The 21,628-nt window shown below is 35.4% G+C and overlaps 1 protein-coding gene across 5 annotated transcripts in view; it reads right to left on the reverse strand.

Annotated features, from left to right (window-relative positions):
• Window positions 1-257: 257 nt before the first annotated feature.
• Window positions 258-21,628, reverse strand: part of LOC138690929 (platelet-activating factor acetylhydrolase-like) — a 43,134-nt gene continuing 21,763 nt past the window's right edge. For 4 of the 5 annotated variants that reach the window (XM_069812492.1, XM_069812491.1, XM_069812493.1 and 1 more), the window contains 4 exons: window positions 20,435-20,526; window positions 15,978-16,166; window positions 10,639-10,778; window positions 258-7,073 (listed from right to left, as the gene is read on the reverse strand). In XM_069812492.1, coding sequence (XP_069668593.1) covers window positions 6,991-7,073; window positions 10,639-10,778; window positions 15,978-16,166; window positions 20,435-20,526 — 504 coding nt within the window. In that variant the 3' untranslated portion in view covers window positions 258-6,990. Of the gene's footprint in view, window positions 7,074-10,638; window positions 10,779-15,058; window positions 15,178-15,977; window positions 16,167-20,434; window positions 20,527-21,628 lie in introns of those variants that run through there. The other variant, XR_011329715.1, reaches the window with a different exon arrangement.

Raw genomic sequence — 21,628 nt, forward strand, 5'->3', positions numbered from 1 at the left:
TAAATAAAGACATTTGCGCTATTTTTCGTAAAATTGTTTATATTTCAAAAACATCATTTACGGTTGAAATGACTCATAGATAATATAAATGGCATCTGTCGAACAGTAACTTCTCTCTCACCGTTCATGGGCAAACAAACAACATGCTGATGACTAAAGTATGTACTCTGTGGAAATCTCCAAATGGACATTCTGTAGTATCACAATACTTTTTCTTTATACTATGGATAAGGAAAAAATAAATATTATAAAAGATATAACTTTCTGAATGTAATTTATACATTTCCCAACCCTAGGAACAAAATTTTTAATTTAACATAGCATCATGCAAAGAATGTAATTGGCAGTATTGCAATGTTAACAAATTGAGTTGTGTGCTTGTTAGTTGATCTGCCCACTTAAAAGATACCATCCACAATCTTTTGATCTGCCCACTAAACAATACCATCCACAATCTTTTCATGACTGTAGCACCATAACTAAGCTTTGGTGACTTTATATTGGTTTACAAAATTGTTATCTGGGTCCACTGTACAATGTATAAAAATATGTTAGTCTAGTTTTTTTTTTTTACATCTGTATATATTCGTTTGTAATTAACAAAGCTACAGGTCAATGTCAATATAAAACTGAAATACGAATTCTTATTTGATAGCACTATTTCTTACAAGTACACATCAAGTCTGTCTCCAGACAAGAAGGGAGAGAGTGGTAACCGCCCCTTCTCTTTGCTTACATCAGAAACATTGTTGCATGACATGCTCTTAGCCAAGCAAAATTGAATTCAATTTCTGATACGAGGTATCTAGAAAACAGAATGCATTAGTCCTAATAAGATGACAAAAGAAAATTATGACTAGCTTTGTTGAATTTTAACACTGACCAGATCAGTGTTCAATTCAGACATTTTCTTTCCACAGAAAAAAACGTAAGTCCACAGAGAGGAAATGACTAGCTTATGAAACAAGAGTGAAATGATCGTAATAAAAACAAGTAATGAACTTGATGAAAATATTTTCATCTACAATTTTTTAAGCATATTCGTAAAATATACTAAGGCTACTACATTTATCCGAACATGTTTTTTTGGATAATCCATGGATACTATTTTCGGTAATGCACTAACAATTGCTGAACACCTACAGAATCACAGAAGTGAATACACGCAGCATCAGTTGTCACCTCTCATTTAGCAGTAACTGGCTCCACAATATTCTTGGGGTAGGGGCAGGGGGAACATAAGGTAAGTAAACAAAGAATAACTTTCATTTGATGGAACCAACTTGCAGGTCGCTATGAACAAAATTTGGAAAAATCACATGTACATAAAGGGTATCTATCGGATACAGGGGGGAGAGCCATTAATCCTTCCCATTGAAGGCTTTAAGGAACCAACCTGGACAAATACCCAATGTCCCATCCCTACCTTCCCGTGGTGCAGCTGTTAGTAAGCATAATTTTACGAGCTGAACTAAAGGGAGGGGCTACTCATCAATTACCACGGTCAGCTTGATGAGTTAATGACTGAATTTGGTATAATTTTCCTCTATTCAATACCTAATTCCCTCTTTACCCTTTCCTATCCAGTCCTCTGACTGAACTCTTACTTTCTTCGACCCCGCGGCATTAGAGCATTCTAGGCCTAGGGGTTCATTTCACTTTCCTTCCTCCTCTTTCTACTTTTCTGTTCCTAGTGCTGACCTGCTATGGCACTAAAATCGTCCTCCAGTGGCTTAAGGAGGGAAAGCTGATGATCAACAAGATCTCCCAGCTAGGTCCAATGGACCCATCGACCAACAGCAGGTGTGGCCTTCCAGACACTCTGGGGGTTGTGTGTGAATGAAGTAGCCACCAAAACGTTAAAAAATGGTGTTCACTTAAATCGGTTACAACTTGCCATTTAAGTACCTACATAGAATTGGAATATATCAGTCCCCTACATGCCCATTGTGCAACTCAAACCAAGCAATGGATTCGGAACACCTCAAAATCTGTGCTTCATTGGCTGACCATGATAATATCTTTGAAAAATATTGGAGTGCAAGAGGTCAAATGACTTTATTGTCAAACGCCTGATATTAGAAAACAACAACAAAATATAAGTGACTGAGGAGGTGGAAAACAGATTTCCATATCTACTGCATTCTTTAAAGGGATTCACCCTTACTTGTAGCCTTCCAGTGGGGTGAGAACAAGGTGGTAGCTGTCTCACTGCATGAATTGACAGACTTTCGGAATACAAGACGCAGTTATATTTTAGACAGTTTTTTGTTAAGAAAAAAGTGAGTCTTATGGTCCAAAAATAAAGTATGTACTTTTACTCCATGATTTCGGTTAAGTCAGGTTTCAGTTAAGCAAAGTTCGGTTAAGTGGAGTTTTGCTGTATTCTCAAAGCAGAACTAAATCCATCAGAAAGTGTAACCTACTACAGTAATTTAGTTTACAATCTATATTCAATCTTGTTTACGTGTAGTTCATATTTCTTCATAATTTCAATCAATTTTGTTATTTTCTTTTTAATAGTTTCAATATATTCCGATCATCATCACCACCATTATATAACCAATCATTCCAAATTCGGAACATGGGTAACCTCTGATGGAGGTGTCAGTATCTACAAGGAATTAGTTATACTTATTTGCCAACAGGAAGCAGAGGGACAAGTGGTAAGCTCATCGCCTCAAATGCTACTAAGTATGCAACTAAGGTATTAATAGGATGTTAGAGGAGAGAAATTTAATCCAGAGGCTCTAATTTAGACTTGGAGGTCTTTAATATGCTGGAAAACTCTGACATGGGACACATAGCTTAAAGTCCCTCCCAGAGGATGTGCGCTCCGAATGAAAAGTATACAGTACTGATTTTTTATTTGTGCAAACAATAAAATTATAATACATTACCAAGCTATATTAAAAGCAAGTATTTGATTACAGTCCAGTATAATCATATCTGAGGGAGGGTAACTTCCCGGAGCAAAATTTCTCTTGAATTCAACACAGCAATAAATGGCCAGTAGATTTTGCCTTGAATGTTTTACAGTTTAGAGAACGAGTTCTTTTACATGTCGCAAATCAGTAGGTGGGGAAATAGGAAAAGAGAAAATTTTTTTAAGTGGTGGATACTTGTCTAAATGGCAATAGTATTAAGTGATAAGGATAATGGCAGTTTACGACAGACAAATCTATGACAGTTACCCCCGCTTTTATTTCCCTTTTAAAAGAAGTCATGTTAAGAATTGTTATCGTATTTTTATTAAACCCAACACCCTCAGTCAAGTGTATATTTCTGTTGAGATCTCACAATAGTAACAACAAATAATAATTATGAACTCTTGTTTTCTCAGAAGATGATTATACTCCTTTTCATGTGACTTAGTTCATGAAGAGTGCGACTTTTTAGCTGCCCAAAACAACTCGAGCCATTCGCGCTCAAACAATGTTGCCTAGCTGCACTGTTAAAATTCAATCACTGCTAGTGGTGGTAATAGAAAAATTACATGCGCCCCGACAAAATACTGTAGCCACGAAGAAGCTGAGACATATGAACTAAGTCACATGAAAAGCATTAATAGTTACTACGCATGATTTCCTTCATGCCTCACTATACTCTAGAAAACATGACTTTCTTATGGCAGTAATGTGAACTTAACAAACACTCTGTCTCAGAAGTTCTCAACAGTATAAAAATACTTGTGGTAAATTTTCCCTCCGTATTTAGTATACACATGCACTATACATATAGATGAAAATACGACAATCACTTAATCCTGATACTTTCTATAATATACAGGGTGATTCACAAGGAGTTACCGCCACTTGCAGAGCATATTTCAGAAGTAATTTTGAGCAAAAAAGTAATATAAACATGCTGTTCTCAATATTTTCAGAGTTACACTAATTTGAAGTTTGTAAAATACCTTTCTTCTTTAGTTGTAAGGGTAAAAGAATATTACAAATTGAAAATGAATTATTCAGAAGTATCATTTCTTTAATTGGATAATATTTTCAAACTAAAAATGTGTTATCAATTCCTTAGTTTCTTTGTACAGAAATTTTTACCAATTTTAACTACAAAATTACATTATTCTTACACACTTATCATAACAATTGTTATAAATCACACAGTATCTAGCAACTTGGTTCCTTACAAATCAATTTTTCATCCTAATGTACAGTCTTAAAGAATTTACAAGAGTGGCATGATTTGTAACAATCATCATGATAAGTGCCTTCAGAAATAAGCTCTGTAAGTAACAGTAACTCCTCGTGCATCACCCTGTATATAAATGACCATATCCCATTCACCCAAAGTAAAAAAGTAAAAATAAAAAACAAAATATAACTGTACACTCTTTGATATCATTGCTAGAACAAGAAAATAGAACAATATAATGTTATACATTGCCTTCTCAATTACACTGTGGAACATAAAATTTGCCCCAACTCAAAACAATGTGATTTTTATGTTTTCGTGCACACTGAATGCGAAAATGAATTTATTTTTCTTTCTTTATTTCTCTCTCTCTCTCTCTCTTTTTCTGCCCCTCACCGTAACACCTAGGCTTTTGTTGTAAACTAGAGTTCTTTCTGGTAACCATCAGGGAACATCTGCTGTCCACTGAACCTGTTTCGTTTTGTATGTGGTAAATTTACTACAAAGTCTCAAAGAGGAAATATTTCTTCTTTAATTAAAAAGTGGGTGATCAATACAAAAGGATGGCACTCCTTGTGTGTTTTAAAATATATTTCTTGTATTAAGAGGTTGGTTAAACAGTATCCATCCTACCATGCCATTCGATGTTCAGATGGAATGGAGAGAGAACAGAAAGACCATACCTCAGATTATTTCTGTTTAACGCGAGTTTCTGGCTTTTCTTTTAAAAACAAACATTCCACATTGCATTCAGATCTGACTTCAGCCATAAGACCTGTTATGCATAGTGATTCTCTTCTGATTTCTACAGCCATCTGTGAAAGGGGTCTCAGATAAAGGAATTCCGAACTCTTCTCCTAAGGCTGACTCTGATCCTGAGCTAGAATTCGGAAAGCTCCATTTAATTTCACAATTAGAACTGAACAAGTTGGCAAGAGACCTAAATCTCACAAAAAACAAACTGAACTATTAAGTTCTCGACTGCAAGGCATCATCTACAACTGTGCATTAAAAGTATCAGTCTATCAGAAGCATCCTAACAGTCTGTGATTGTATCAGTGGCGTATACTGGTTAAAGGGTTTGGGCTACCACTGACCCTATTATTACACAAAATATATCTAACAATTACTTTAATTTTAATTACTATGGTAAAACTAATAATACAAAATTATTACATTATGTTATATTATAAACTTTTTCTTTTGTAATTTCCTTGGGCTACCGCCAGTAGCCCCGGTAGCCCGCAAAATACGCCCCTGGATTGTATTTTCTAAAAAAAAAAAGATTAATTCGTTTATTGTAATGATGTAAAGGGCTTATGTTTCAGTTAGAAATAATCCTGATGAATGGCGTCTATTCATAGACTCCTCTAAGTCAAGTATACATATAAGAAACATTTCTTTCTTGGTGCCAGTGGCTTATTCTGTGATTTTTTTTTATTTTATTGGGTTATTTTAAGATGCTGTATCAACATCTAGGTTATTTAGCGTCTGAATGATATGAAGGTAATAATGCCAGTGAAATGAGTCCGGGGTCCAGCACCGAAAGTTACCCAGCATTTGCTCGTATTGGGTTGAGGGAAAACCCCAGAAAAAACCTCAACCATGTAACTTGCCCCGACCGGGATTTGAACCCGGGCCACCTGATTTCGCAGCCAGACGTGCTGACCATTACTCCACAGGTGTGGACTATTCTGTGAATATAAAACACATCAGAACATGGATATTCTCTTGAAAGTTGGAACCATTCTGAACAGAAATATGTAGGGACCTGAGAGTCATTGGTCTCTAACTACATCCAGAATACAAAACAGGATACATTAAGTTTTGTTGTATTTTTATTCAGTGGGACAGTCAGGATAATCATCATTACAAAATCAGAGTGGCCTTTGAGAAAATGTTTAGCATCAGCAGAAAACAGGCGTGAAGTAGGCCTACTACACATGTGCAGATACAAATAAAATTATTCTACCACCACTCCATATCAAGTTAAGCTTAATTAAAAACTTTGTTAAGGCAATGGACAAAAAGGAGACTCCATTTCAAAATTTAAGAGACAAGTTTTCGAAGTTGAGTGGAAGAAAATTAAAAAGGGTATTTTCATTGGTCTTCAAATCCAGTCACGGAAGAGACTTTGTTCAAGGAAAACTCACCAAAACATAAAATATGGCATGGCGTATAATGCATTCAAAGATATGTGCTAGTATTTCCTTCGAAATTTTAGAGCAGAAAACATATCAAACTGGTGGAAAATTATGTTAAAGGAATTTGAAGTAATAGGCTGCAATATGTCCCTGAAAATTCATTTTCTGCACTCCCATCTGAATTTCTTTCCATCGAACCTTGGAGCAGTGAGCGATAAGTATGAGAAGAGAATCCATCAGCATAGATCTCAAACTAAAAGACCATAACCACGCGTGCTTGCTGATTTTTGTTGGTTTCTAGTGAGTTTTGAGTCCAGCTTTAAATGAAACTCTTTCAGAAAATCATTTTAAAACTTAAGTAGAATTATAAGTATTTCTGTAATTACAAGCTTGCAAAGCAATGAATTTTAATGGCTGAAATTCTGTGATGTCATATTTATGTTTTGCATATCCTTTCCAGCTTAAATGGAATGTTTAGAATTTTTTTTTTCCAGAAGTGACAATATATACTTACTGTACATGAAAAAGAAGTATGTACCGTACTATTTTAGAAAAATAAATACAATCTCATTTCTCAGAAATGGTGAGTATTTTTGATTCAAAATTCGGATCCAGGGTACACGAACTAGTAAGAATGATTCATTTTATTTCGGGGGAAAAAAACAAAAAAATTAATAAAATGTATTATTCAGCATTACTGTTTCCATTCTATTAATCCTTCGACTACATACTGGCCTTGTGTAGTCAAGAACGATGTATCCAAATCATGGCTAAACCCTTGAAAAGAAAGAAAAAAAATATATTATAAAACATTAATACACAATATCTATCACAAAATAAGACAAAATATACAATAGCTATCAATCTCTCAGGGCATCAGAACAAAGTAATGTATACATAGAATTTAATCCTTATTTATCTTTAATTAGGTATGAAATGTCATCTAACAAAAGGTGCACTTATTCTTGAATCGAATGGGAATCAATAGACAACCAAGGTTTAAGCTAAAATGGAGTCACTACCAAAACTGTTAATTTTTACCATTCCATTTCTTACATTTTTTCCTATCTAATATAATGTGCAAGGTGCGTGCGCACACACACACACACACACACACACACACGCGCACGCGCACGCACGCACGCACGCACACACGGAGTTTGATTACGTCATTCAGCATTTCTTCTTTTCTAGTTGCCGAAGTCTCTTACTTTGTCAAGTGTTTTCTTATAGGTTTTTGCCTCTATTTAAAAGTTGCTTAAAAGTGGAACTGCCGTCAGTGCATTTCTGAAAAGGATATGTGATAAATATATTTAAAAAAGTAAATAGGACAAAATGCCCAAACTATCGTGACAACATAAGTTTAAGTAGTACTGGAAGATTATATGGAAAGATCTGAAGACAGATACAGGTATACTTTGTAGAAGTAGATAATCAGGAGTGGATTTAGAGCAGGTTGATCTTGCATCAATAACATTCTTAGTATTCGTCAGGTCATGGATAAACAATTGGCACATATACCAAAACACATTAAATTTAACATTCATCAATCTAAGAAAGATTTATGGGGGCATACCACTATCTAGATTTTTGGAAGTCATGAAAAGACAAAACATCAAAAGCTCATGCATTAAGGAGAAAAATACTGGACTGCAAGACGGCTGATGGCTTCATTGCCATGATATCAAAGCACTGGCTACCAACCAACCAACATACATTAAAGCAATTAGATATCTTTGCAGTCAGGACACGAGTTATGGAAAACTTGGATCTCTTAATTTGCAGTATCCAAAGCTTCAAGACAAGGATGCTATTTATTTATTTAAATGTGATATGCACCCATGCAGCTGCAGGAATCTGTCCTTCCTGTTATTAATCACGTGCATATTTACGCTCTCTTCCTAGCAGGGATGCTGCAGCAATACAGATCATTACTGCATGTTCATCGTTCTGTGTTCTAGTTTCATACCCGGTATCTACAGAACTTACTGCTTTTCAAATTTTCCTGCTAGATAATTTCTTACACGTTTCTATTAATTCAAAAATGCGTATAGAAAGTAAGTTCTAATTGGCAATAATTTTTTCCAATAGTATTTTATTATCGAAAAACTACATATTCTATTACCTATTTCTCCATCACCTTCATATTGAGGCATTTGTCATATCAGAACACAAATCTTGTATGTGCCATTAGTTGAAATTTTCATCTGCCAAAAATTCTAAAGTCCTGCACCGCAGAATCATGGTCTAAGGCATCACGGCTGAACTTGCAGTCCTCACGCGGAAGGAATTACACCATGAAATTTCGGCCAGTGTATGGAACCAGGGCCCATCCAGCATTGTGATGAATCTGGGGAGCTGCGATAGGTAGTGAAATCTGGTTTCGAAAACCACTTTTAATGACAGGGGAGATCATCATACTAACCACACATTACCCTGTTCTAATTGGATGATCATTCACCTCTGCTGAGGCATGCGGACATGAGACCAACAGACAGGTGGTCTCCCTTGGCACTTCATGGGCTGTATTATTATTATTATTATTATTATTATTATTATTATTTAAAACTCTAGAAGTTGGAGAAAGACGAAAATCACTGAGTGCAAGATATCGTGAACATGTGACGACCAATAGCAATGATATAAAAATAATACGTGAAACTCTGGGTCAGAATACTGGGGAGAATGGATAGGGAAGATTCCCAGACATTTTCCCGAATCCGCATTCCCGAATATCCATTTTCCCGAATAAAATATTCCCGAATCCACATCCCTGGCAGACATTTTCCCAATTTCTTTGATTTCAATTTTCCCGAAATTCCATTTTCTCGAATACAAAATTCCCAAATCCACATTCCCGATTTCTTTTATTTCCATTTTCCCGATAATACAGTAGTTTATATTACCACACAATTGTATTTAATATAGTTATAGTATAATTAATTACACTTTCTCTTTACAAAGTGAAATAATGTTCAAGTGTCCTCAGGTAATTCAGGTGTCTGATATCAGCTGCATAGGTGTGATAATCCTGCACAATAATTCGTATTCGTGTTTGAAGTTGTAACCACTCTCTCTGCGGCTGGCCCTTCCAGTACTTGCAGGTTTTTACGTCGTCCAGAAGTAATCGCCTGCAAAGAACATCCTTTGGAACATACTTTTGCACAATCCTAGTATATTTTTCCTTCAGCCGCACTCTTGCTTTTAAGTACATATTACCTTCCAGCAAAAACTTTTTACCTCCTCACGCTGAAGTTATAATATTGTAGCTTCATCTACCATATTTCTCGTAACATTCTTCTTCTTCTTCTTCTTCTTCTTCTTCTTCTTCTTCTTCCCTTCAAGTATTAGGCCAAATGGCCTGTTACGATCTCATAGTTGAATTTTCAATCCAGCGCTTCTTTGGACGACCGAGAGATCTCTTCCCGTTTGGACGATAGTGGAGCATGACTTTTGGGATTCTATCTCTATGCATGCGATGCAGATGATTTATCCAGTTGTTCTGATAATGTTTTATGTGATTAATTACAGGTTCTAGTTGTAATTCTTCCATTACATCTTCATTGTGTTTGTGATCCCATAACATAAATAACATCTCATAACATAAATTTAATAAATTTGTTTGCCTAAATTAGTTTTTGTAATTTTTTTGTTTCCTGGCAACATGTAGTGATTGTCAGTTCATGTCTTTTACTGTTCGGGAATTTCCAGCATAATATATTCGGGAAACTTGAGTACTAAATGAAATTCGTGACCATGGTTTCGGGAAAGTAGCATTCGGGAAAATGTCCATTTGGGAATGCAGATTCAGGAAAATGGATGCAAAGAGATTGGGGAGTATAACTAACAGAATGTGTAATAATAATAATAATAATAATAATAATAATAATAATAATAATAATAATAATATTGAAAATGCTGTTATTTCATTCATACATTGCAATTCTAAACTTGCTTACTTTTTGGATGCGCCTTGAAGTTTTTTCAGTACAAAAGACTTTATTTAATTTATATATTTTACTTCTCTATGTGAGGGGTTCACAACTAGAGTGCACCAAGTCCTTCTGGAATAATTTTGAGAAATTGGGTCTTAAAGTTCCTGGCTCATGCATAGCAACCTTTACCTTCCATAGGAAATGCTGCCCTCTGTGGAGTAACAAATGAGTTATGAACTTGGTTTGTTATGGCAATGAATAAATCTAAGTTTTCTTCATCCAAAATTACATTAATCCACAAACTGACCACTGGTGGACTTGGTCCACTCTGGTTGTGAGCCCCTCATATAAATAATCACAAGAAATACTGCCCGCAAAACATTTAATATACTGTATAATTTACTTACCTATGTATGTCTTTAAGAAATCCAAGATTAGAAGGTTACTAAGCTTGGTTCCAATGATGGGAGGAATCTTTTTCATCTTCCAGTTTAGCCAATATCCCACTAGGTGCGGAGTGTCAGAGTGGGTTTCATGTGTTGTTCCTCTATATGTAACAATTACTGTATATCAGTTTATTAAAGCTTACAATACGAGATAAGGACACACAATAATTTTATAAACAATATGTAGGTAATCTTTAATATTTTAAAGAAACTGATAAGTTAATCATAAACTGAAAATGTACTTATTCACTGATTTATAAATGAATATTCATAAAATATTAAAAAGTAAAGTTCATGTTAATGATTAACAATCCATCTTCTCAATTTAGATGAATATTTTTATTATTTTCATTTAACTTGTGCTTAACTTTTTATTGCGAAATTTATACAGTAAAATAGTCTTTCTTCACCAAAACAATTTTACTTCTAGATCTTTTGCTACAGTCTTTCAATAGCTGCTGAAATCCCTGGTAAACACAAAACAACTTGTACAACTTTTGGTAGGAGATAAGAGGGAATATTTTTATGGTTCATATTTTGTGAAGGTGGTAACCCAATACTCCGAAGTTGGGACAGTGCTCTGAATACGTTTTAAAATAACTCAATGACATTAACAATCACTAGTCTGCTTGCGATGTGGTAAGCTTGCAAAAGTATCACACTGACCGATGTAGAATCAGAGAATGACACAGCTACCTGAAGAGATAGCGAAGTACCAATTATTTGCTTCTTACTCAAGATAGACTAAATAATCAATACTTTTTTAATTCAACCTAAATGTTATATTTAACTACTATCCTACGATGCTCATTCTAATGATCCTTGATAGTATTTTACAAATTGCATGTGGGTGGAGGGGTTTTGAAGAGGTGGCAGGCAAAACCAAGAAGAGTAAAAAAGAAGGGATGGAGCTTAGAAGTTAAAAACAATTCATTTCTTCGCTCTTCCTAGTGAGTTTACATACGTACAAGGTCAGTAAACTTACATTGTCATATACCATCAGAATGTTGTACATGTTTAATTCTTCAACTTGCAAAAATATTTGGAAAACTGACGGGACAGACAGGACAACATAAAAGAACAGGATGTATGGTCATCCTAAGCATGACTGTTTTGTAAACTCAAAATGTATTTACATGTAAAACAAAACTCTGTTGCTGTAAAGGCTGGCGATCATTCCATAAGATGCTGGTCCACACCAAACTTATGAATAACTCGTCTGGTACTCGTTGATGGATCATCTCTGAAGTGGTGTAACACCTCTTCGTCAAATTTCAGTGTATGAACTGTCCGGATTCTACCTGCCTTATGTAGCTTAGGCATCACACATCCAATTTTCTTGAAATGTCCATCAAACTGTTGGAAACATTCTTGAATTCAACAGCCACTGACGTGGATAACTTTCCTGGTAAATTCTAATAGCCTCCATGCATTATCATCAAATGCGTTGTAGGCTAAATGAATGCCAGTACATACCATGTGAAATCATGGGCCATGTCACTGCTTTACAATAACCTCAAAGTACTAATATAATTGAAGACAAGTTGAGCGTTCTTAAACTATTGCGTGTTCAGTTCAAAGTGTGTCATGGCTCGCTGTATGCCGTCACGTGGCTAGTCGTTGAGCCTAGAGAATTCAATCTTCCTACACTTCCACAGAGGCGTATTACTTATGTGCCAGAGAAGTTGCCTAGCAAGTACGGCGTTCATTCTGAAGAGTACTTACTGATACGTATGGTAACACCTGTAGTGGCAGGAATGTGAACTGTTTGGAAACACGTACTGAGGTGAGTTTTTTCTTACTGTCGGGATATATGGAGAGGGTTAAGACGATTACTTACGTATTTGTTGACATTAACTTCGACGGTCAACATGGACACGGAGCATTTGATTTGTACTGTGGAATGTTGCCATACGCAACCGATGATAACAAATACCCTGCGTACGACTTGGCCGCGCAAAACACAGTTCGAAAGAGGTTATGGTAGCACACAGACTTTACAGCCATCTGTTGCTACGACGTTCAAGTTATACCGTGGACGTTCTCAAGTTCAGATTGAACACCTTGATTAATAGGCAACTTCTCTGACATAAAAGCTGAAACTCACTTCAAATCGTTGACTCACAACAGTGACGTCATGACACACTTTGAAATGAACACCAAGTATATTATCTAACAGTCTTAAAACCACAAATACTTCCATGAAGACTTGTCACACTGAGTGCCAGTAAGTGGCCTGTAGTCAAGCTGATGTACATTATGTCTATGACAGTATCTTGACCAGTGAGTTTTGTTTCCATTTCACTAATCACAAACATATTTCAAAATTGGAGCTTTAAAGATGCGCCATAATGAAGTGTCTGCGATATTTTATTCCTATCCTGTAAATATGTACTCAGTTTGGTTCGTCCTTTTTACTTTCAAATTTTCTTTAGGCCTATATATTTTTCCAACACTGCATAAATCCGAGATTTTTCGTTGCAAAACATGTAGAATAATATTTTTGGCACGATCGTGTTTTTTTTGCTGTATTTACAGCTATTGTTGTCAGGCCTTGAAAGTTAGAATTTCCACACAGAAACTTGTTGCTAGGGAAACCATTCTTCATAACATAAAACTTAATATTGAAATAGACCCATTGCAGTGCATTTATTGTTACTTAGTTACCATTACTGTATAGTTTTGCGAAGGTTTTGGAATAATATTGCTCTAAATTTTCAATGCAAAATAGCTATATTGCATTTGCAATTTTAAAAATGATTGTGCAAAAAATGTTGTACAATATACGTTTGTGAAGTGCATTACTTGCCCTGCTCGTTTTTCAAGCTTTTTCTCGATTTTGTCAAAAGCACTTCTCAACCTCAACCTTGTATCATAATATACTATTTTATGGGCATGAATGTGGCACTTTGAAAGAACAGCGTAAAGATTTGGTTAACATTATTTTTACTTTGTTATTAACGACACTGTATCACTACTAAGTTATTTAGCATTGATGGAATTGGTGATAGTGATATGGTATTTGATGAAATGAGGCCGAGGGTTCGCCATAGACTACCTAACATTTGCCTTACAGTTGAGGAAAACCTCGGAAAAACCCAACCAGGTAATCAGCCCAAGCAGGAATTGAACCCGTACCCGAGTGCAACTCCAGATCAGCAGGCAAATGCACTGCTGCCTGAGTCAAGCCAGTGGCTGGTTAACATTCGGTCAAGTACTTTCAATAAAGAACGAAGTTTTCTTGATTAATTTAGTGGTTTTTTTAAATAACCTTCCAGAAAAAATATCAGAGGAAACGCTAAGGCCAGGTACACACAGAATCAGATGCGGCACGGTGTGGCTCTTCTCGACGCGACATTTTGTTTTTATAGTGTCTCACAATGCCTAACGACAGCTTAACACTGCTCGCAACATCATCAGCTGGTTGTGTGGGTTTGGAAAACTACACTAACCTAGAAATGGCGTCAATGAATGAGGACTGTCCATATTAGAAAATCTATTGTATTTGATTATTATTTCCTAAGCACGCCTAATATGCCTAAAAATCTACACAACTGAAAGCATCTTAAAATTAAATACTACTAATGTAGTACACAAACGTCATTTTGTGTGTTTATGGTTACTTCATGAGCCACAATAATGAAAAATATATTAAATCAATAAAGAGTGATAGTATAGAGCAGAGAAGTAGAACTACTACAAATTATTATTAGTTATCATTCACCTGGTGCTTTCATTTCATTTGAAATTTCCTCCCATATTTTTAGAAACCACATTATTGTCGTGATATTGCTTCAATTTTTTATTTTATTTGGTTACTTTACGACGCTGTATCAACATCTCAGGTTATTTAGCTTCTGAATGAAATAAAGGTGATAATGCCGGTGAATTGAGTCCGGGGTCCAGCACAGAAAGTTACCCAGCATTTGCTCATATTGGGTTGAGGGAAAACCCCGGAAAAAACCTCAACCAGGTAACTTGCCCTGACCAGGAATCGAACCCTGGCCACCTGGTTTCGCGGCCAGACACGCTGACCGTTACTCCACAGTTGTGGACTATTGCTTCAAAGTTAGATTGTACAGAGGATACGTTTCCTTTATTAAAACCTCTAATTTAGCCGCATTGAGCTCCATTCTGATTAAGGTGGACTATGCAACAATAGTATCTGTCAGTGTTGCCAAATGAAGTGTACAGAAGGCGCCAAACAGTAGTTAAAAAATCGCTAGATTCCTTATTATCCATAGAGAAATATTTGAACAATCGGAAAGTTAAAAGAATTTGTCACCGAAAAATCAATAAAAGTCACCAGATTTAGCGACAAACTGGCAAAACTGGTATCTGTAGATGGTGGAATCGTGCAATCGTGAATGTGGCTACTCACGCATGCGCAGTGCACTGCAGCCATCAGATAGTCTGCTCACGACCAAGTTCAAGCAGTCATCCATTGTTGTCTCCCCATGTCTCCTTGTGTCTGCTAGCAACTGTCTTGTTCATATGATTCTGTGTACATCCATCATAAGAAATCAATGGAACTCAAGTACCATCAGACAAAATGTTGCGTTGTGCCACGTCTGATTCTGTGTGCACCCGGCCTAACACTCACAATTCTATCTGCATTTGAACAGATTCACTACATGTACTCTAACTAAAGATGACTGGTGCTCAAACTTTTTGTTTTTACAGTATACCCTAAAGTAACTTTAAAATATTTCAATCATACAAATAAAATCATAAAATACCCTTAACTATATAACAATATGATATGATTAAAATGTTAAATGTTTTACTGCATGCATATTATTACACAAGGCATGTGATTATCCTTCAGGTCATAATGCTATTCCCATAACACAGTTAACAGTGTTCTGTTTGGAATTGGTGAAAAAGTCACACAGATTTGTTCCAATGTTTGAAGTTCAGCAGTAGAATAGCAAATTAAATTGAAGAAATCATTAAATATACTGCAATGTCAATAAATATGGCAGCATTCTGTGTGAATGCTGTAGGCTGAAGAAATTTTTAATTTTCTGCATAACTACAATCAAATAAGAAAGACACGTTTTAAAAACACTGTCAGTGAAAATGTGTTCCATTTTCAATTAATAAATTAAAACTACCACAAAATCGGAAAATTCGAAATTTTTTGCAAAGTTTATATACAAAATCCTGTACATCAATTGTAACTCCTTAGTGCAAGGAACGAACTCTATTCATTTTATGTGATACTAAAAAGCAATAGTTTCTTAAATGAAATCTTTGAATGCATGACCTTGTTACATGTAAAATAAAACTTAACATACTTGAGAGTGTAGACAGTTCTTTTGCCACATCCTTCTGGTGTACAATCAGTGTATTTTTTGAGAGCATTGTAGTTTGTTGTTATATGAAATGTCTCTGTATTGATGAATAACAATGGTTGTTTAACAGTGTTCCATAGATTTGGTTCTTCCTTCAATGGGAACATCCAGGGATCCAATATCACACCATATCTGAAAAAGAAAAAGAAACAGAAAATTATATACAGCATCCCATATTTCCCACGTTTAGAAATTACAATGGAGGTATCAGGAGAAGAAAATATTTACCTAGAACAGGAAAATTTAAAGAATATATTAACAGAATCAGGAAATGAATCATTAAGTAAAAAGGAGGAAATATGAAAGTAAAAAAAGTCTGAGAATATGGAAAAAATTACTTTCATATATATGACACTTTCGTAACACGTGCATTCTGGAGAAGATAATCTTTTATACTGACAAAGATTAATTTTATCATAGAAGCTAAATCAACAGACATAACAATCGGTACAGGAGGAAATAAAATTCACATACTATGCAAGGGATTTTCTTATATGACCTGCAAATATGGTTTGATGTGCGACCAATTCACTCTGAATAATAAGGCCCATGTTTCAAAAGGAGAAAGTGAATTCTGAAAAATACATTAAAGACATTACTGACTCTATTCTTTAGTGAATTTACAAAATAAAGCAAATTTATATCTATTACGAGGAAGATGACGAATAAGTACTCACACTTCAAAGTTCTTAATGAACAAGATGAGGAATATTATAATTGTATGATTGGTAGAGGATTGCAATCGCTTTGATATCCTGATTTAAGTTGAGAAGCAAACAAAAGATAAAATGTACATAAAAATACTCACACAATATTCTTGTTGAAATTTATATAACTATGTACCAAGAACTTTCTATATTCCTTTTACAAGATATGAGACATATGTACATCCCAAAAGAGAAAGTCATTTTGAAATTCCAATGCATATTAAAGTTAGCATACGATTTTTTTATGTCTGGAAAACTGAATTAGGGTACGATTTTATGTCTGGAAAACTGGGCAGCAGTTCACTAGTTAATGGCACTGAGATCACTGGCAATCAAGAGGTGTAATCCACGTAACAGGAAGACACTGTATTTTAATATCGCCTTGTCTTTAAATTACGAGCGACTTTATGAAAAATATATGTAACATAATGTAATCAAGAAACTGACATTCCAAATTGAAGCCCTAGGTTCGTATCCTGATAACTTTACGTGAAATCTTTAGTGAATAAAGCTAAAGTGAGACAGATTTTCTCAGGTGTAATTCCGCTCCTCCTGTTATCTTCCACCATTTCACTTGTTGTGTGCTCGGTATGATTCTGAGGATTTTCCTCCTCCTAGGAAGTTTGACGACCTTGTCACTTTTTGTAGAAATGAAGACCTTGGTCTGGTAGCCGGGTGCAATACCAGTTATCATGAGATGTGGGATAGCACTAATACCAATGCGAGGCAAGGCTCTTAATTTCTTAAGCACAACGGATTTGGAAATCCTGAATAGTGGTGAACCACCTATTGTAATGATAGAAGGAAGTCATAAACATTGCATCAGTATTTTGTCGTATACTGGATAAAATCAGTGGTTGGAAGGTCTCTAAAGAAATTTCCCTTTTGAACCACAGGCATATTGAATTTCAAGTGGCAGGCTCCGTGGAGGAAAGGACCTATAGGGACCACAAGAGGACCAACTGGAACTCCTTTAGGGCTGACCTGAGGGATAAAATCGATGGGGGACTGTCTATGAATTCATCTAGGCTACAAAAGAAGGCTTGGAGGCGAACATAAATATTTTGTGTTCGGTTCTTAAGTCTTCATATGAGGATAACTATCCACTTAATCTAAGGAGGATGGTTAGTAGGAAGTTTTGCTGGAGCTCAAAATTGAGCTATCTTTGGAAAAACACTAGTCAGCTGTATAATAAAGCTAAAGACAGGCAAGATACCGAAAGCTGGGATCAGTATAAGGATTCAGAATAGGGTAAGGAAAGGAGTTGAAGAAGACTTCTAATGAGTCCTGGAGAGACTTCTGCAAAATACAAAACATGGTATAGACATGTTTAAACAACAGACGGAAACAAATACAACATAATGGGTATATACAAGATCATATGCAACAATTGTATTATGATAATAAATAACTGAAAGAATTTTAGTTTCGTCCTTTAAATGTGCAGAAATTTGATCCGAACAAATGTAACTTTCCGTTCTGCAAAGGAATTTTACAATGTTACATTTGTTCGGATCAAATTTCTACACATTTAAAGGACAAAACTAAAATTCTTTCAATCATTTATTATCATAATACACTGCTCTCTTAAACTGACTGAGCATATTGCTAATGAAATCAATGGCTTTCCCTAAACACACTATGAAATGTTTCGTATAAAACAATTTTTATTTCGAAAAGGAAGCAAAATCGAGCAAAATTATATTAATCTTTTTTATATGAAATATGTCGAAGAATAACCCCTTGAAATTAATGACATTACTCACGGTTTTTCCTGTATATATTATTTTCATTTACCTCTCTCAAATACATAAAATAACAAAACAGGTTTTAGCTAATAAACATTATTTCTTCAAATAATTATTGCTACAGAATGCTATTTTTTTATTATAAATACGAAAAATTAAAGCTATAATTTCACACTTCTAACAATAAGATAGACTTTGAAGGATTGTTAGGGAAAACTGTATAATTAAAATAACTAGTAAAGTGAGTCGGAAGTATTCTAAAACAAGTTTTAACTGCACTTACAGTATTTGTGTGAAGTGGAGGGGGCATTGGTTAACAATGAGCGGGTGTTAAGCCTACCAAAACCCTCATGATGGCACCAACTCTGTTCTAGCGTGACGTCTATACAAGGAAACTGTGGCTAACGAGAAACACAGTGCAAATCGAAGTCACATGGTTATCTTGGTCTAGTCATGACCATCGTAACAATTGCCTAATACGGTAAAACCGCCAATAAGATGCTGTTCAAGGGACTGCGTGTAAACTGCGTATTAACTGGGACTGTGTATTAGGCGGGTATACTAATTTTGACTTATATACAGTATCTATTAGCATTTTTCTTTTTTGAAATACATGATTCATGAAAAGTAATACAGTATTACTCCATTATGTAATTACTGTACTGTACGTCAAAGACATTTACAATATGTAGTCCACACCTATGGAGTAACGGTTAGCACGCCTGGCTGCAAAACCAGGTGGCCCAGGTTCAATTCCCGGTCGGGGCAAGTTACCTGGTTGAGGTTTTTTCCGGGGTTTTCCCTCAACCCAATATGAGCAAATGCTTGGTAACTTTCGGTGTTGGACCACAGACTCATTTCACCGGCATTATCACCTTCATTTCATTCAGACGCTAAATAACCTAAGATGTTGATAAAGCGTCGTAAAATAACCTACTAAAATAAAATAAATAAAATACAATATGTACTGTACTTTCAAAAAAGAAAAAGCCATTTATAGTTGTTTGCCATGTGCTTGTACTCCAAGTCCTCATGTTTACCACACTTCAGTTTCTGCGATTACATCCTCCCGACATTGCAGCTGTAGTGATTGAGTCGCGATTTTTTATTATCGTTCTTAATGTCGATGATGGGATTCCTAATGAATCAGAGAGTTGTTTCTGAGTAAGAGTACTGTTCTCATCGTAATTTGTAAGAGTTCCAATTTTTCCGACACAGAAAGTGCTTTTCGTTTAACACTCATTGTAATCACATTCACAGACACTTCAATACACTAAAGGACAACAAACTCCCAGCAAAAATTTCCAGAATTTTATTATGGCCGAGTGAGGAATGCTGTTTGAGAGAGAGAGTTAGCAAGAGGGTGAGGTATTGTAACTGTATGTAGGCTTAACCACACAGATAAGGAGTTGAATAAGAGAGCATAGCAAGAGGGTGAGTTATAAAGTATGAAGGTTTAAATGCGCAGGTAGAGGGTCGAATACCAATACTTTTCAGATTAATAGCACCAGTGAGTTCAATGACCAAGGTGTTTCATTGCTCTTACAGTACATTGCTGAAAATTACATCGAAAATATTCCACAAAATCAGAGTATTATGCGGGACTTGAGCACAACAAACAGGGTATTTTATAAAGACGTTATACATGAAATGTGCAGGGACCGGACAAAAAAAAGCGTATTACATGGGCTAGCGTAAATAAGCAGGCACATCTTATTGAGGTTTTACTGTATAAATATATGTTCAAAGTTCTAAAAAACAAAGAAATTGCTATATTAAACTCGTGTTAACATGCATTTATATATAAACTTGTTCACGTTGGCCATGTTATGACTAAGAATGTGATGTCGCACCGTAGCCTGTCTTTCATGTTAGCCACAAAGCAAAACATGTAATGCTAAACTATAGAACACTGAAAATGGAGAGCTGTGTCACATAATCTTACTTTAATCGAGGCTCATTTTCAAGTGTTAGAAGAGCTGTAGCACCTCCAAATGAATGCCCCATCATGGTAAGGTTTTCCAGGTTCAATCGACCCTACAAAGAAGAAGAAAAAAGCAATACTAGTTACTCAACATGCCACGAGTGATTTTTGTGTGTGCACATCTAAACATTTTGACATTTGCACCAGTGACGTCGCCAGGATCAGAGCAAGGGGGGTGCGGATGGGGTGCGAGATTTAAAAATGGGGTGCGAGCTGTAAAAATGTGGTACATAAAAATCCAAAATGTTCTTTCATGCATTTCAGCGCATACTATACATCTGTTTATTATTATTATTATTATTATTATTATTATTATTATTATTATTATTATTATTGCTCATCACATCCATTACGATACACTATGGGACGTAGTTGTTTTTTCACATCCAAGAAATTGTTTGTTTTTGTTCTTTAAAATAATTTATGCCTAGTATTTTGTTAATAAATTGCCCTTTGGGGTGCGGAAAGGGGTGCTCCGATTTTTATGGGGTGCTTGCGCACCCTTTCGCTCCCCCCCTAGCGACATCCCTGATTTGCACTATTATATTAGCTTTTACTAGTTGGATACTCAGATACAAAGTCTAGTGAATTCAAATGGAATTTAAAATGAAGACAATGATGCCCAGGTCAGATTTTATAGGAATGTTCTCTTTTTCGTTCCATAATTCCACCACCTCTAGTTATCATACTCATCTTCCTCTTCCTCCTCCTCCTCCTCCTCGGGTAAAAAAAGAGGAAGAAAGTATCAGGTGATTGATTACTAGCGAAAGAATTCCAAAAAACATATTGTTGTTTTATAAAGCTAACTGTATATTCCGCAACATTCTTTTGTACCTAGTTTCTTAGTAAATGTATCAAGATTCTTCTTTCCCCGTAAGTCCTAGTCAGCACAATAGATTTACTTTATTAAATACATTCCTTTCTTCTTTGTAAATATTGTATTGGATATATTATGCTAAACCTTACAATAATCAAATCCTCTGTTCTGCAGTTATGTCTTGCAAATAGACGGAATTGAGCAGTTTTTATGCATAGGTCATTCGAAAATTAGTGGCAACACTGCTAGTATTCAGATTCTCTAGCAGTGACTAATATGTATAAGCTGGTAGTATAAGATGAAGTGGTGCCTTACATATATGTGTTACCTGTAAGTTA

The sequence above is a fragment of the Periplaneta americana genome, chromosome 16, assembly GCF_040183065.1.
Source record: "Periplaneta americana isolate PAMFEO1 chromosome 16, P.americana_PAMFEO1_priV1, whole genome shotgun sequence".
In the NCBI taxonomy this organism is placed as follows: domain Eukaryota; kingdom Metazoa; phylum Arthropoda; class Insecta; order Blattodea; family Blattidae; genus Periplaneta; species Periplaneta americana.